The sequence below is a fragment of the Melozone crissalis genome, unplaced genomic scaffold (assembly GCF_028551555.1).
Source record: "Melozone crissalis strain CALT ecotype California unplaced genomic scaffold, PUWL_Pcris_2 ptg000009l_1, whole genome shotgun sequence".
Taxonomy (NCBI): Eukaryota; Metazoa; Chordata; class Aves; order Passeriformes; family Passerellidae; genus Melozone; species Melozone crissalis.
This window is the reverse complement of record NW_026535787.1, coordinates 16,120,051-16,136,223: the sequence shown is the minus strand read 5'-3', so window position 1 is coordinate 16,136,223 and position 16,173 is coordinate 16,120,051. Positions and strand designations below refer to the sequence as shown.

The 16,173-nt window shown below is 37.7% G+C and overlaps 1 protein-coding gene across 9 annotated transcripts in view; it reads right to left on the bottom strand.

The window, feature by feature from the left end:
• The window catches only part of EMSY (EMSY transcriptional repressor, BRCA2 interacting), a 41,632-nt gene that overhangs the window by 8,987 nt on the left and 16,472 nt on the right, over window positions 1-16,173 (bottom strand). For 5 of the 9 annotated variants that reach the window (XM_054270332.1, XM_054270338.1, XM_054270334.1 and 2 more), the window contains 9 exons: window positions 13,910-14,174; window positions 11,608-11,871; window positions 9,336-9,485; window positions 7,451-7,624; window positions 5,185-5,321; window positions 3,535-3,708; window positions 2,446-2,644; window positions 991-1,155; window positions 576-734 (listed from right to left, as the gene is read on the bottom strand). In XM_054270332.1, coding sequence (XP_054126307.1) covers window positions 576-734; window positions 991-1,155; window positions 2,446-2,644; window positions 3,535-3,708; window positions 5,185-5,321; window positions 7,451-7,624; window positions 9,336-9,485; window positions 11,608-11,871; window positions 13,910-14,174 — 1,687 coding nt within the window. The remainder of the gene's footprint in view (window positions 1-575; window positions 735-990; window positions 1,156-2,445; window positions 2,645-3,534; window positions 3,709-5,184; window positions 5,322-7,450; window positions 7,625-9,335; window positions 9,486-11,607; window positions 11,872-13,909; window positions 14,175-16,173) is intronic. The other 4 variants (XM_054270341.1, XM_054270333.1, XM_054270337.1 and 1 more) reach the window with 3 other exon arrangements.

The following is a 16,173-nucleotide window of genomic DNA, read 5'->3' as shown; positions in this document are numbered from 1 at the left end:
AAAGGACTTACACAAAATGGATGTCCAAATAGGAGTCAAGAATTTAAAGAGATGAATTTAAGTAACTTATATATTTAGAAGGGCATATTTATTAGTTCAAGGCTTTCTAGAAAATTAAGAAACTGGGGCTACATTACCATGCTAAATGCACACTTGGCTTTAACTCGGGACTAAATGGATTTTAACAAACTCAATGTCTGACTCCTTTCAGTAAATACAAAAACTAGGCTATGGTTCCTCTAGCTTCATTTTCTACGTGCTTCTTACTGCACATTTTCTTTTAAGGGTGGTGGGACAGTCTGTCTTCTACATCCAAGGAACGGAAAATCTACTCGAGTGGGCTATCCTGAAGCAGCCACTCTGTTTCAGTTAGAAACATTTTCCCTTATGGCCCAGCAAGGCAGATGCAATCTCCGTCCCCTGCATAGGGTCACAGGAGTGGAAGAAAATACTCATTTCCTCTACAGAAAATTACAGCAAAAACACAAAAGTAAAACCTATTGTAAGAAAATGCTAAAATAAAGTCCTCAGACTTCAACTGCAAAGCCACCCTCACACTAACCTTAGACACTTACCAGTTGTGATATATTCAGCCACTAGTTCTGACTCTACAACAGCAATTGAAGGACTTTCTGGAGAATGCCTCTTTTCTTGAGTCATCTGGATTGGAACAGCCATTTGGCTCAAGTCAATGGTAGGCTGCCTTGGCTTTGATTCCAACTTTTCCTTCACTGCTTTAAGAAAGGCAAAGCATAAAATCAACCTCTAATATATAAACCTTCATAATAAAATAAACCTACAATATAAATGTACTAGTTTAATTAAATATAGTGAACACTATAGATACAAACAAACTGATGCAGGATAAAAAACAAAGAATCAAGTTGATTCAAGATAAGTGCTTTTCAATTACAAAACTTATTACAAAAGCCTGCTTAAGCAAAAAATCATCTCTGAAGTTATCCTAAACAATCTCATGGGTTTTCAGACCTGTTGTCTGCTGAAGTTCCAGCAAAGCTTTTATTGTGGAAGTAGCTGACTGAGATTCACTGGATACATCCTGGTAAATTATTGTAGGGTTTGTGTCCACAGGAATTTCATGTTCTGACCAATCTTGACTTCTTGAAGCAATCACATGGACTACAGGCTGAGAATCTGTTTGCAAAAAAACCAAAGGCACGTCATAAAATCATGGAATGGTCTGGGTTGGAAGAAACCTGAAAGCTCATCTCATTCCAACCCCTGCCAAAGGCAGGGAGACCTTTCACTAGACCAGGTTGCTCCAAGCCATGTCTGACCTGGCCTTGGACACTTCCAGGGATGAGGCAGCCACAGCTTCTCTGGGCAACCTGTGCCAGTTCAAGTCATCATACAAGTACTTTGTGTTGGAAGACACTCATCCAACACCTTGCTTTAAAGCAGGGTGATAATTCAAAATTATACCAAATTACTCATTACTTATTAGTTTTGAACACTGCCAAGGATGCATACTCTCATTCTGCAACACTTTAGTTTCTATTTCAATTGATTCTTGAAGTAAACCACTGTTGATGTTATGAACAGTTTTCCAGCAAAAAACCAAAAGTTCTGTATCTTAGTTTTTTGTAAAAGATTTTGTTTGGAAAATAAGCGGGTTTCTTTGTATGTTGAATTTGCCTTGGACTGAACTTTTTTATCCAGGTTTTAGCAGTTCAGGTGATCAGCATGTATTCAGCATTCTGAACTAACAGCACCTAAGTTTTGGTAAGTTGGTTGAATCTTCAGAACTTTTTTAAAACTTACTTAGATGGCCATATAGACCAACAGTTACAAAATTATATAGAAAAGGTACAAAGGTTTCACTGAGAAACTTGCTTTAATTTGCTGTACTGATACATATCATGGTCACTCCCAAACACAGGTTGGATTTTGTTTATGCCCTGTTATTTACTGCTCCTCTTATACACAGCTGGATCTGTATCATGGCTTGAAGCCAGGGCAGAATTCCCATCAGGATTGCATGTCTGATGTATGCCCTGATGCATGTACACATCTATAAAAGGACCAAGATCTGTGCTGGTCCCATGGTAGCTTTCAGACATGCAGCAGAGAGATTGTATTGCTTCAATACAATCTGCAAAGGCAGTGGCAGAGCATGGACTGCCAAAACAACCTCCATAACTTGCTACCCTGCCTATCTCTGGCAGACTCTGCAGGAAGAGGGAACAAGGGAACAACAGCAAGTTGGAGCCCAGCAAGACACCTTTATCACCACTTTTCAGGATTAATGAAAGCATAGTAAGTAGCTCAAAAGAAAGAAAAATATAAAAGCATGGGAACAAGGGTGCTTCACTGCAAACACATGGGGTGAAACCTGTGCTAAAAGGAGACACATGGAGCTCTCTGGAGCAAGCTGGCATGCTTGGAAGACAGTCCACTCATACATTATGTGACACCAACACAGACCTTGAGAGCTCTGGGAAGACTCTGTAGAAGAAGAACTACTGTCAGTGTAGGTTTGTGGTTCTTCTTTCACTTCTGGGAGAGATGAGTTTCCTGTCTCTGCTACCCTTGAAGCCTGCTGTAACGTTTCAGTCACCAGCTGTCTGGTTTGTTCACTCACAACTGTTGCTTGAAATGTCACTGGCTTTGGTTTTATGAGGACCTAATTAGAAAGGTAAATTTTGTTTATAGTGAAAGCACTCAAGAAAACAGATCTGAGTAATCAGAGTACAGGATACCACTCAGATCTATGTACACCACCTACATAATATTAATATTTTACTTAGAAAGTCTACCTCTAAATTCAGCAACTTTGATTATTAAACCAAAAAGTCCAAGTAAATGGCAATGCACAAGAATGTACTTCTCACTCAGTAATTTGAGGTGTTTAACACAATAAACCACTAAACAGTTATTTTTCAGGACTAGATAAAACTAGTGTGATAAGAAAAAGCTGTGCAAGTGAGCTGGAACATGCACTGCACTGATAAGGACAAGCAAATCCAAATAAATACAGTCTTGAACAACCAAAACACACAAAATGTTACATCTCATAAAAGCTTAGTTCTTCCAAATACTAATTGCAGCCAGAGAAAAAGCTGAAACTGAAAGCATCCAGAAATAAGCCAGATTCTCTGTATACAGCCCCACCAACTACACCAGGTTGCAGGGACAGCCAGAACAGGTATTAAGCAGAAAATAAACTTCAATAAAACCTCAGATTTGATGAATGACCTATGTCCAGATTCTGCATGTTTATTTCTAATGGTCTAAGATGTAAACAAGTATCTGGAGCCATGGCCAGACAGTTTCAGCTCCAGAAAAGGCTTAGTAAATCCTTTTGGCTTGCTCTAGGCCTTCACAAAAAACTAACAAATGCAGATACTGTGCTTGAGAAATCAGGATCGAGGCCACCTCATTATGCCACTAATTCTCATTCCCCACAGATATATATTAAACCTGGAACAAATGAGGAAACACACTGAAAAATTATTTACTTCCCATTAAAATTTTGGGGTACATTCCAAACAATGAAAGGGGTCCTCACTGTACCTGTGTTTTCCCTTGTTGACCATAAACAATTTTAGTTGGGATGATTTTGGTGGCTGGCTGGACCGTGGACCCTATTCCTTTTGGCTGTGTAACAATCATTTTTGTGATGGGTCTTGTGGCAGTGATGATAGCAGGTTTTGCTCCTGCTGGCACTGCCTGAATAGTTTTCTCCCCCTGTAGAGAAGTCAAAGTTTACAGATTAACTTAATGGAATTGTTCAATGAGACCCAATTTTCAAAAAATATAGTTATATGTGAGTGTGTGTACCATGAAATAAATCTGCTGCTACAACTACATTTATTTGATAGAAAATACATTAGATGACGAAGAACAAAAAACCCTATGGTTTTGAATGGAAAAAGCTACCAAAATCCACTTTTCCATTATCTTATCTTTCAAGCAGCTCTGAAGGGGTGAATAAAAACAAGTAACTAAAAGACATGAAGTTTTTAAAACTGGAACTTTCTTCAAATACTTCACAAATGCTTTTTTAAGACCACCAATTTCTGTTAACACTAACTTTGGCAAGACATCTACAAAACTTGAACTGGGATTCTAAAATATTATTTAAATTGAGATTCTAAAAAATTAATTTAAATATAGATTTTTTGCATTGTCTTCACAACCAAGACATTAATTATGTATGGACTTTTTTTCAATTAAAAGTTCACTTCATCAAAAAATCCAGATTCACAGCACTTTCACAGGAATCATTTGACTACAGAATAGTGTTTACATCTGACTAGACTCCTGATAGCTTAAGAAGAGCAAAGACATTGAGCATGATTTTTTAAGCTCTGCACAGTAGCAAACCAAGTGAGTAGCACAGTAGTAGCCAGGTCCTACCAATATCCATGAAATAGCTGGAAATCCCCCAAACCATACTTGTTTCAAAAATACCATCCCATTTTGGTAGCTACTATTTTGTAACATCATAATCTTTCCACTTGTCTGCAAATATACCTTTAATTCTAAAACAAGGGAAGTTCAAAACTTAAAAAAAAAAAAACAAACCATAAAAGATTAAAAAAAAACCCTTTCAATAGTTCTGCTACTCAAGCAGCCTTTTAAATTTTACAGGAATAAGGCATTAAATCTCTCAGTTTTACCTAGGAACACTGATCATTTTTATTTACTAGTACTTAAAGATAAGCTCAGTAGATGCCAGAAACTTGATTTTATTCTTAGGTATACCTCAGGTTACCAAAAAAATAATTCACCACTATGCAGTACCCAGAGCACAGGATGCCACAATGTTACAAACCAAATTAATTGAAAGTGCTTCCCCTACTGTGAGGATACAGTTTATTTCTGCCCTTTATACCCAAATGAAAAATGGCTGGAGATGCAAGTTATTAACACAGGAGCCTGGTTCTCACTTCAGCAATACAAAATCATTATCCATGGGAAAAAAAGTTCTAAAATTTATATTTTCTTTTATCTTCGAAAACATCCCCAGTTTGCTTTAAGCATGTTCTGCAAACCACAGTCAGTTTTTAAAGATCCCTGACATCAAGGCATGCCAGATCTGTTAAGGAGCTCATGCACAGTTTGCTTTTAATTGAGCCTTTAGCAGAATGGAGGACAAGCAGCAGCCACCACACAGCTTGTCACCAGGCTCTCAATCTGAGACTTGAAACAATTACTTACCCCAGCATTCAGCAGTGTTGTGACCACATTTTTGCCTGGAAGCCCTTGAATTGTAGTTCCTTTCCCAGTAGTTTTTTGCACAACAATCACATTGGGTTTTGATGTCATTGGAATTGTAGTGATTTTGGTCGTAGTTCCTAAATTTTTGTGGGAAAAAAAATAATGTGCAGTTTATCACATTTTGTACATTTCCTTTCACCGTAGAAGTTGGTAAGATATAGAAGAATCATTGTATTTAAATCTGACAGCACATCAAGAAACCTGCAGCATCTGGAAAGGAAATTCATGTCTCCCAACTCAACATGGAAAAATTACATGCCAACTCAAGAAATCTTTCACCTACAGTAAAAACAGGTGTGCCCAGGGGAACAGAATGTATTTTACATTAGGACAGGCAACCCCTTCTCACAAGTTACAGAGCAGACTAACACAGCTTTCTCATGCAAACATGTAGAACTTGTCAAAGGCTAGAGTTAGGGTGGGATAAGAACATCATTAATACTCAACTCAAGCTCCTATTTGCACAGACAAATACTCTTCTACAGATGACCTCTGTAGAAGAATCTATGTACCAAGGATGTATCTCCAGTTAGTTGTTTTGGGGGTTTTTTTCTGTTTGTTTGTTTTTTGAAGAGCTGACCTGGCTATAGCTGTTCCTATGTTAGTATTTAATTAGTTCCATTCCCTTTATCAGGTTTTTGGTTACCTGCACTGACAGGTAATTCTGGTCAGCCTTCCACAGTCCACAAAAGTCCCTACACTGGAATCAGTCATCAGTGCTATCAGACTGCCATTGCAGTAGCTACTCAGACAGCTTTTTATGAACAATTTCTCCTTTCTCCAGAGGAAAGTACCATTCAGTCACAACAGAGTGGCAAACCCAAGGATTCCCTTTACTATCTTCTACTCATTAGTCATGCCTGTAGATTCTTCACAACCTATTTCCGATTAACAATTCTACCAATTCTGGGAAAGGGAAGACATGTTGTGACAAAATTACGATTTATTTAATCCTACTGACTTCAGAGGCATCTAAAGGACTGCTCCCTTAGTAAAAACAATTAAGCAAACAAAAAAACAAAAGCAGGCATGATTTCCAAACTTGTGTTCTTATTATTCTCATCAGGATCACTCACAGGTTTCCCCACATTAGCTGCTGCTCAGGAGAATACTTCCACTTGTGTATAATTCATTACAAGTGTATGATACAAGACATTGTCTTCATAATTCACCATATCCACAACAGGCTAAAAAAAGTTACTTGTTGCCAAAGAAGATGCTGTATCATCACTAAATATAATCTTGTGGAAATCAAAACCTGTAAAACTGCTCTACCAGATTACAGCCCAAGAGTGCATTTACTGGATGGCTTGTGCAGCACCTTGCAGTGACTGGAGCTGGCTGGTGCCATGTCAGGTCTTTGCTAAACAAAGTCCTAAACATATACAAGAAGTTGCCACTGGTATCAGTGTGCTTGGTCCTGGTCCCAAAAAACCCTATCTTCAGAGATGATGGAACCACCGAACGTTTTGGGTTGGAAGGGACCTAGAAGCTCATCCAGTTCCACCCCTGTCAAGGGCAGGGACATCTTTCACTACACCAGTGCTCCAGGCCCCATCCAAGCTGGCCTTGAACACTTCCAGGGTTGGGGCAGCCACAGCTTCTCTGAGAAACCTGTACAAGCACATAACCAGCAGGGAGACCAATGGCTAACCAGCAGACTAACAAAGACAACCAGCACTGTCTGCATAAAGCTGGGAGGGAAAGCTTAAGGCAGAACATGGCCTAAAGGACAGACAGGCTGCCACAGGTAAAATATCAAAGTAAGGTGAAGACTGCAAGGCTGAATTTAACATACACAATCCATTTTTATTCCGGTCCTTTGGATATGCAGTGGAACAGAGAAAGGCAGCACTGAGATTATAAAATTTTTTGAATTTGGGCCAATAGTGTTTTCTGATATTTCTGTCCTCTGTACAACATAGTAGCTCCCACCCCACATTTCTCTTTCTTCCCAGTTTTCCTTCACATTTGCTGTTTCCTTCTTAAACACAAGAACTATCACAATCCTTAAGAACACTCCACCTTCAAACTTCTACCTATTACCTTCTTCATGCTCAGCTATTTTCCTTCTGAATTCTCCAATAAAGGTTGTAATAACTATTTGAGCATGTAAGCCACAGAAAAGCCCTGAACAATTTGATCAAGCCCAAAGTTACTTTTGAAATAAAAGCCTTACAAGTAACAACAGTACTCATATGCCTACCAGAAACAATATTACTGCTGATGATCTTTCCTCCTAGAGTAGCCAGGGATTTTGGTACTACAGTAATGATGCTGCCACTTGTAGTTTTCACATAAGTAGCAGCCCCTGGAGTTCCAGCCATCCGAGCTCCCAGAGAGGGGCTCACTGTTGGCCGTGTATAAGTTGCTTGAGTTCCTGTTTAAAAGAGAGAGAGAAAAAAGTTCACTGTTACAACACAATCCTCTACTAATATTTGTGGAAAAATGTGTTAGTTTAGGAGAAAAGTGTCAGATCACAAAAACATCCCATCCTGCAATCTATTACCACCCTTTAAAATTCTTCTAGTAATTTTTAAATCCACAGAGCAATACTCAAGTATATACTAAATTTAAATTGAATATAACAGTCTTCTGAGTATTTTAACAAATGTTCCATGACTGCCTTATTTTAATTCATGTCCTTGTGTGTAAGACTGTAATTTTCAACAGCTGTGCAGATTCTGCCTGTAGGTTTGCCTCTTGCTCCCTTAGATGCCCAGGAGTCAGGCATCTGATGACATGACCAGAACTCATCCCCTCCTCTCAGGAATGACACTTCTAATATATGATAGATTGCTTATAAAGAGAACCACCAAACATTAGTTTAAGTAAAACTCATAGAAAAAATACAATGATGATGCTATTTTATGGACTTGGCATACAGCAGCACAAAAGAAACCTCTCAACATAGTATAAATGCTGTTTTTTAGAACTAGTCCTTTTCTGAATACAAAGACACTGAGTCCACAAAAGAAACTTGTTCAAAAATAACAACACAAACACTGAAATTCCATTTTGCTTCTAATGCTGCAGATAGTGCCCTTAATTGCTGAAAATCAAAGAGGAAAGCAGTTTGTTTCATCCAGAAAGATGTGTTCACATCCAAGAGAGCACAGTACAGATTTTACCAACAAAATGAAACTGCAAAATATTTGTTTTTTCTAATGCACTCAAAAATGTATCTGTGCGGTATTTGAAAAGTTATAAACAAGAGAACAAGAGTATTAACCATTAGTTTATGCTAAGGACATGAGGAGATGGCCTCAAGTTGCACCAGGAAAGGTTCAGGTAGGATATTATGAAAAAATTGCTCATGGGCAGGGTGGTCAGACATTGGAACAAGCTGCCCAGGAAAGCAGTGGAATCAACATCCCTGGGAGCATTCAAAAGCCACATGGATGTGGCACTTGGGACAAAATTTTTAGTGGTGAACATGGTGGTGCTGGGTTACTGTCAGACTTGATGATTTTAGAGGGCTTTTCCAACCATAATGATTTCATGGTTCTAATATTCCCAGCCCATGCTAAAAAAAATAAGGAAATGAAGAGTTTTCTGAAAACCAGGATAAAGCTACCTGTTAAGTTTTCCTCATGCAAGTTTACAATCAGAACAGTCTGCATTATTATCTATTAGAAACACAAATACAACCAGATGCTCAGAAAAACACTGGGAGTCTTTTTATAAATTCACTGCAGGACTATGAGCAAGTCACATTTCTTTTGAAGTCCATCCATGCAAAACAGGAATAGTGCTGACCTGTCTGCTTGAGTTAAATCAGTATAAATCATGTCATATAAGGTACTACAGAAGTGCAAAGTATCTGTATAGATTTCATAAAAACTGCCTTTAAAATAAACCCAGTGGGGAAGGAACAATGGTATTTTTGTGTACCAATTCCAACAGTGGACTAAAAGAGCACTCAGTGGAAAAATCCTGATCTAGAATAAATAACAACAGGATTGTGAATGTGCTGTTGTGCCCACTGCTCAGAAGAGGCAAGTGCCTTATTTTTTAACCCTAGGAAACCATGCTTGATCATCTGTATGCCTGGATTTACCCTCCCTTCCCTTCTCAGAGCCATAACTTACCAGTGGGAGTAGTGACCAGTTTAGTTGTCATGATAGTCCCATTACTGCTAACCACCATAATGGGTGAATTGCTACTGCTGGGCAAGGTCGCTGTAACTGGTTTGGGAAGGATTTTACTGGGCTGCACCTGTTGAGTGATTATTTTAACACCTAGGAAAGGAGAAAGGTCACTGTTAAAATACAGGCACGATAAGTTACTTTCTGAAATGCTTTCTCAGACCAAGGCCTAGTGGGCAAGTAGCCCCACAAGGCTTCAATTCTGAGCCCATATATTCTTGATAATGAAAAAAATTATTTAATTTTTTAGTTGTTTTTTTTTTTTTTTGCTTAGTTTTGGTTGGGTTTCAGTTGTTTTGCAACACCAAAAAAGTCATCATCTTTGCCTTTCATGTGCCTGTTTCAGTTCTTAGCTACTTCCACTGTCCATTCCATCACTGATTTGTTGATGTTATTTTTTATTTTTCCTGGTACATGATACAAAAAAACCAGAACTTTCCCAGGAGCCAACAGGTTACAACCAAGACTGAATAGGTTCATATACAATGAACCATCTAGAAGCAAAGTAATTCTTCATCAATTCAGTCTATAAATCCTAATGTGTCATAAGCCTAGACAAACTTTTCCATCCTGAAGGAATTAAAAAACATTTCTGCACAAGGAGTATTAGTGACTATAAGGCAGCAACTATGACACTGGCTAGGGAAGGTTACTTTTAGTAAATGCTCACTTTCCCCTTGATTTACTGGTCATCTTAAAGCCACAAAGAAATTTGGCTTAAGCTACGAGTGGATCAGTAAGACTGAAGGATGAGGGCACCTTAATGCCTCCAGGATTCTGCTCCCTTTCTCTTCATTTTATTTTGGGGAATGGTACCTCTGTGAGATTCACTTCTCAGTTGCAAACCAGTGGATTGACAACATCTGTTCAAAAGTACATCTAGGAGATGTGCATCTTATGATCTGTTCCATGATGAGGTAAATGCATGGCATTGTGGTGGCCAAATGCCATGGAACATAGAGCCTGAATGAATCCCATCTAGATGAAGCATTTAGGTTTGCACACAAGTATTCTTAGGTGAAAAGTCTTGTCCATTTGAGATGAGGAACATCCTCCAGAGATGTTTTCTTCTCTCTACACTAACTATAAAAGCAGTACAGAGCAAGTCAGCTCCAAACTGAAAGAGAATTTGAAGTCTCTGTATCATCCAAAGAGTAAAGTCTCCATGAAAACTGAGTCACATCTTCCAGAAAGAATTAGTATCAGATGGTATTTCCAAAGAAACTTTCAACTAAAAAGCACAATGAGCCTAAATTCATTGTAGATGAGGAAAATGAAGCTCACATTGATATTGTTCAGTGGCTGGAAGCCTTTTTTATCTCTTAATTAGCAGCTATTAATTTTCTTAAGCAATGGTCCTATAATCCAAAAGGTAGTTTGATCAAAGGACAGAAGTAGGTAGTTTTATCAAAGGACTAGGGGTTTTATCAAAGGAGTAGGGCTGTTTATTTTTTCATTCCATGGTCTAATCTAATTGTTTGATCTAAATAGTATGATATAAATAAGAATTTTACTGACAGGATTAAAATAAAATACTGATTTTATGTGAATATACATAAAAATACTTTGCACTTTTATAGCACTTATTTGAGAATTGGTTAACTTTGCAAACTTTATTTCTTACTACTTCTTGCTGAGATAAAAACTGTATGCTAAAGCAGAGAAAAGCCAAAAAAGAAAGATAATATGACTTGCCCAAAGTCAGCTGAATGAATCAATATCACAAAAAGAATCCAGTCTAACTTCCAGATCTAACTGTATTTGTTTTGACAAGTACCTCAAAAGCACATTTTGATTTCTGGACCAAAGAAAATAATTAAAACATGGAGTAACTTCTTTTTCCAGGTGATATAGTTGAACAACTCTTGGATCTTCAGAAAACTGGTGTGTTTCAGGTTGCCAATCACATTATTTTTGAAGTTATTTACAAACCTCTCAACCTCTAAGGTAAAAATACATATACTTAAAGCATGGTCTGTAATACCTGAACCAAACAAGAAGAGTGAAAGAACCAAATTCTTTAATTACTGCTATTTGAAAACATTAAAACATCCTTCACTATCTACTTATAATCATGTTTGAAGCCAAATCCTGTACTCAAGAGATCACACCTTCACGACCACTCCCCCATAAACATTTTGGGGCAGAACTCTGCCCTACTTCCCTGAGTTGCAGCCAGACCTCACCAATGTGACCCAAGATCAACTCCAACTACCTGATTCCTGTTTGATCTGAATGGTGGGCTTGATGCCAGCTGGCAGCTGAGACTGCTGTGGCTGCTGCTGGGCTGCAGAACACGGCACCAGCTGCTGCTGCTGCTGCGGCTGCTGCTGGGCCTGCTGGACTTGGTGCAGCTGCTGTTTGGGAGACTGCTGATGCTGCTTGGGAAACTGTGCTAAGATCTGAGTTGGATTCCCAACCAAACCTTTTGGGGAAGGTAGTCTGGTCGAGGCAACTTTAACTGCTGACGTAGATACACCTGTGAAAGAGTAAAGGGTTTAAGATTGATCAGTGCAACAAGAAAGAAAAATGCTATAATTTCTAAAATACTCTTACATTACAATTATCTTTACTACTGAAAAATACATTGATGTATGTGAGGAAATAAAGCTCCCATGTAGCAGAAGTGCTCTGTTAGGAGGCAATGGAGCTTCATGCAGACTTGCAACGTGGCAGCAGAACAGCAGCTAATGGAAAGACCACAAACCCAGTTTACTTCTGCACCTTTTGTAATACAAATAATTTAATAATATTTTCAAATTCTCATCTTTAAGCTTCAAGACAGCAAAATACCTATAGTGAAAGTATTTTAAATATAGATATATTTGTATTTATAAATATTTATAACAATCTAGTTTAGTGGAAGGTGTTTTGGCCCCTAGCAGTGGGGCTGGAACTAGATCTTTAAGGTCATTTTCAACCCAAAACATTCTGTGATTCAATGATTCCAAAATCACAATTGCAAGAAGCTGGTGTTAGGACAATGTCAAACATCAAACACATCAACATTGGAAGGGAGTATCTGCTAGCAAAAGAGTTGTTTGGAATTAAAAAAAAAATCAAGTGATTGTATGTAATTTATAAAACTGTGGACCACCTGTTTTGTGCTGTTAGGTTAGGTTAAAAACATTAAAAGATGTTTGCAGTAAGATGGAAAGACAAAGTTCCCAAATAAATCTTATTACTTATTTCTGTCATTTTCCTATATAGCTGTCACAACATTTACAGCAAAATCTGACTTTGTATATAATTCTAAACAACATATCCATAAACATCAAAACAGACAAACTAAGTCCATATTTTATGAAGTAATTTTTTAACTAAATCCCAGTTGCAGTGGAAAACAAACAGATGGCAGTGATAATGACAGAAATCATAGTAACAGTACAATTCTGGCAATCTAAATAAGCAACCCTTTTCTCACAGCATCATTTAAGGTGACTTACACCACTTCCTTGGGGAGCTCTTTTCATTCATGAGTTTAATTTTACATTTGAAAATATCACCAGTTCATGTCACAAAACCTTTCACCAGCATCTTCTGCAATGCCACTGACAGTCTTGGAAAAAAAATGGTTGGAGAGATACTCCACCTAATGTACATTAGAATTAAAGCCTCCATGATCAAACCCAATTAAGAATCAACAGTTCAAACAATATGAAAGCCTGCTGTCAGCCCTTCTGCTCCACAGATTAATATCTGATTATATTAATACAAGCAATAAGGAAGGAAAATACCTCCTCAGCCTTGATATGGCAACCCAGTGTTTTGTGGAATGGAGCAAGAATGGAAAATACAGACCAGGAAAAATTGTGATGTGACACTTGTAATTGTCAGGCAGTTTTTCTTTCAAGTGCTGCTCACTAAGGCTCATTCATTCATTCATTCATAGCTTCCCTTTTAAATGCTAGCTGGTGGCTGTGAAGCTGAAACAGTCAAGCTAGCATACACAGTTGGAATTTGAAATGAGAAACCTAAGAATTTTCATCAGGCCTACTAAGGTCTTAATTATAAAGGACTTCAAAACTGGCATGCTGATAAAAGACACCGATAAAAAGTGAAATATTTGCACCGATAAAAAGGTGCAAATATTTCTCTACCTTTCAGAATTGTCACCTGGGCATGTTAATAAGTTGTATTTACTTGATGTTAACTTTGCATGTTTTGGTAAATTGGGCTTTTAAAGATGCAATCACCTTCAAATATTGAAAATGTACATTTTTCTATACACCAGACAAAGTTCTTGAAGCCAGTCATTTTGAGGTTATATTGTTTTAGAGCTAGGTCACACCACAGCATCACAAGCTCTTTAAAAGGAGGATCTGCACATTAACTGTTGAAGTACAGAGGAAAACAGTTCAAGAACTTTTGTGGAGCCTCTTGGATTAGTTTCATCAGCAGATTTCTTTCACATGTGCTTTACTCATACATAAACAAAAAGTGCATCTCCCCGGTGCTATTCTCAATGCAAAGTCCAACCTCTCAGTGAAAGAGCCTTGATAAGAGAATTGCCATACCTTGTGCTACTGTTGACATAACCACTGACGGTGTGGATGACACTACAGCAGTCACAGCAATGGTATTTGCAGTGCAGGAGGGAGTGGAGCAGCTGCTGCTGCTGCCCACAGAGGACTGGGAAGCAGTGATGACCACGGGCTGCTTTTGAGTAGTTGAGGCAATGACTGATGTTGGGACAAGTTTTGTAACTGCTGCATAGTTGTGGGACTTGGAAAGGATGTTGGGTACAAAAGTTGAGCTTGGAGAGGTGGTTACTATTATGACCTAAAAAAAGAAAGAAAAAAAAAAAAAGAAGAAATTCATTTGTTCCTTGCATCTATATTTCAGTAATATGTCTGTCTATTTAGTTTTAGGGATACATGTTTATTAAGAGCTTTTAAAATTGTCAATCACATTTGCTCACAAGAAATATTTCAACTGTTTTGAAGAAGTGGTGATAAACATTTCCTTAAAATTAGGATTTTAAAGGAAAACAATTGTTATTGAACAAAGCAAAATTATCTCATGTCTGAAGGCAAACAGACAGGAATGAACTTGACTTCATTAAACTGGGCCAGGAAGCTTGAAACCCATTTTAAGCAAGTTTTAAGTGTCACTCTTCCAAACCTTGCAAAAATATCAAGAAACAGCAATGAGAGAATACAGATTTTTCTTTCTTTAACAATTAACAAGCACTTGCTGAGTCAGTAATGGGAAATGCTTTTGATCTACAAGGCTGCAAATAATATTTCATCAGTGAAAGAAAAATGCTGCAGTATTGAAGCAATTTCTGTTTTACTTAATGCTCTCAACAGCAAGAAATTATTTCAGATTTGTTTGAAGAGCATAAACACCACCCCAGTGCAAAGTTACAGCTACAACTCCATTAATCTGATCTGACATAGAAAAACACAGAATTCATGACATCATTCGAAGAAGTCTGTCCTGGTGCAACTCACCTAGGAAACTAAACATTTATTAAGTATTGAATATGGGGACTGTTTACATAAAAAAATCCTTTTATTCCCTTATATGTCACTCCTTGTACTTACATAGTTAAAACAGAAAAAGAAACACAAAAATACAACACTTTCAACTTATCATGCAAGAATATTGAGCAATTACTTTAATAACGCTGTTGTCCCAAGAAAAAAATTGTTTATTAAAACCTTGAAAATTTCAACTTATTAATGATTCAATGTAACAAAAGCCGATAAAAAAGAAGGCATAAAAGGGGCAAAGAAAACCTGTGTCAGCTCACACAAAGTCTTACATTGATAGCCAAGCACACTGAAACCTTGCCTGATAAAGAAATAATATGATAATGGCACCAGAAACAGACTTAAGCAACAAATCAAGCATCAAGAGATTGCAAGTTTATAATTTGCTTAAAGAAAAATAAGAAAAGAAAAAATAAATAAAAGGGAAATAGCCACATGGATGGAATAAAAGCAGAAAATTTCACCAATATGGCTGGTTCAGCCTCTCCTTTTGCCCCAGCTCAAAGTTTGATGGTCTCTGCTGCTCAGATAAATCTTTAATATCTTGATCTGAGGAAAATCCAAACCTTACTACCCTGCAAGCAATAGCAGGTTGACCACAACTAATGTGTGTCTGAAGGACAAGGTTTCTACATTCTGCTGCTTTTCTACTTGATTGCATTCTCCAGAGAGAACACTTTCTCTGCATCAGTCTTATTTTTGCATTCTGCCTAATTTTGATTTAATCAAAACACGTTTCTCAAATTGCTCTTAGGCTGCAAACATGCAGATGAGCTGAACATGACACAACTTGTTCTAGTGTGAGAATTGGAAGTGAAAGAATTCTATTATATGCCTCTGGAGTTTCATCCTTTTTCTTAAACTCTCAGTTTACACTAGGAATACTTCCAACTGTCTGAAATTTAGGGTCAGCTCCATTCCACCCAGAGTAACTAGTTTAGGAACACAGTCAAAGGACAGCTTGCAGTTTAAAAAGGCAGATTATAGGTTAGAGTGAATATGAACTACACTACAACAGGGCAAGTTCAGCATCAAAACTAATACAGATATGTAGAATGAAACTGGGCATAATCACAACTCCTGTAGACAACTGCATTTCTTTAAGTCCATGATTGCCACTCAAAAATGCTTTATTCAATCAAGGAAGGAATAAAAGCCTCCAAAGCATTACAGTTCAACAGTGACTGCTATACTGTGACTAAGCAGGTTTGTGTCTGTCTGTTCTACCTCATCTTTCAAAATTAACAGAGCAGAGCAAAGTTCAGTACCTTCTGTGTTGTGGT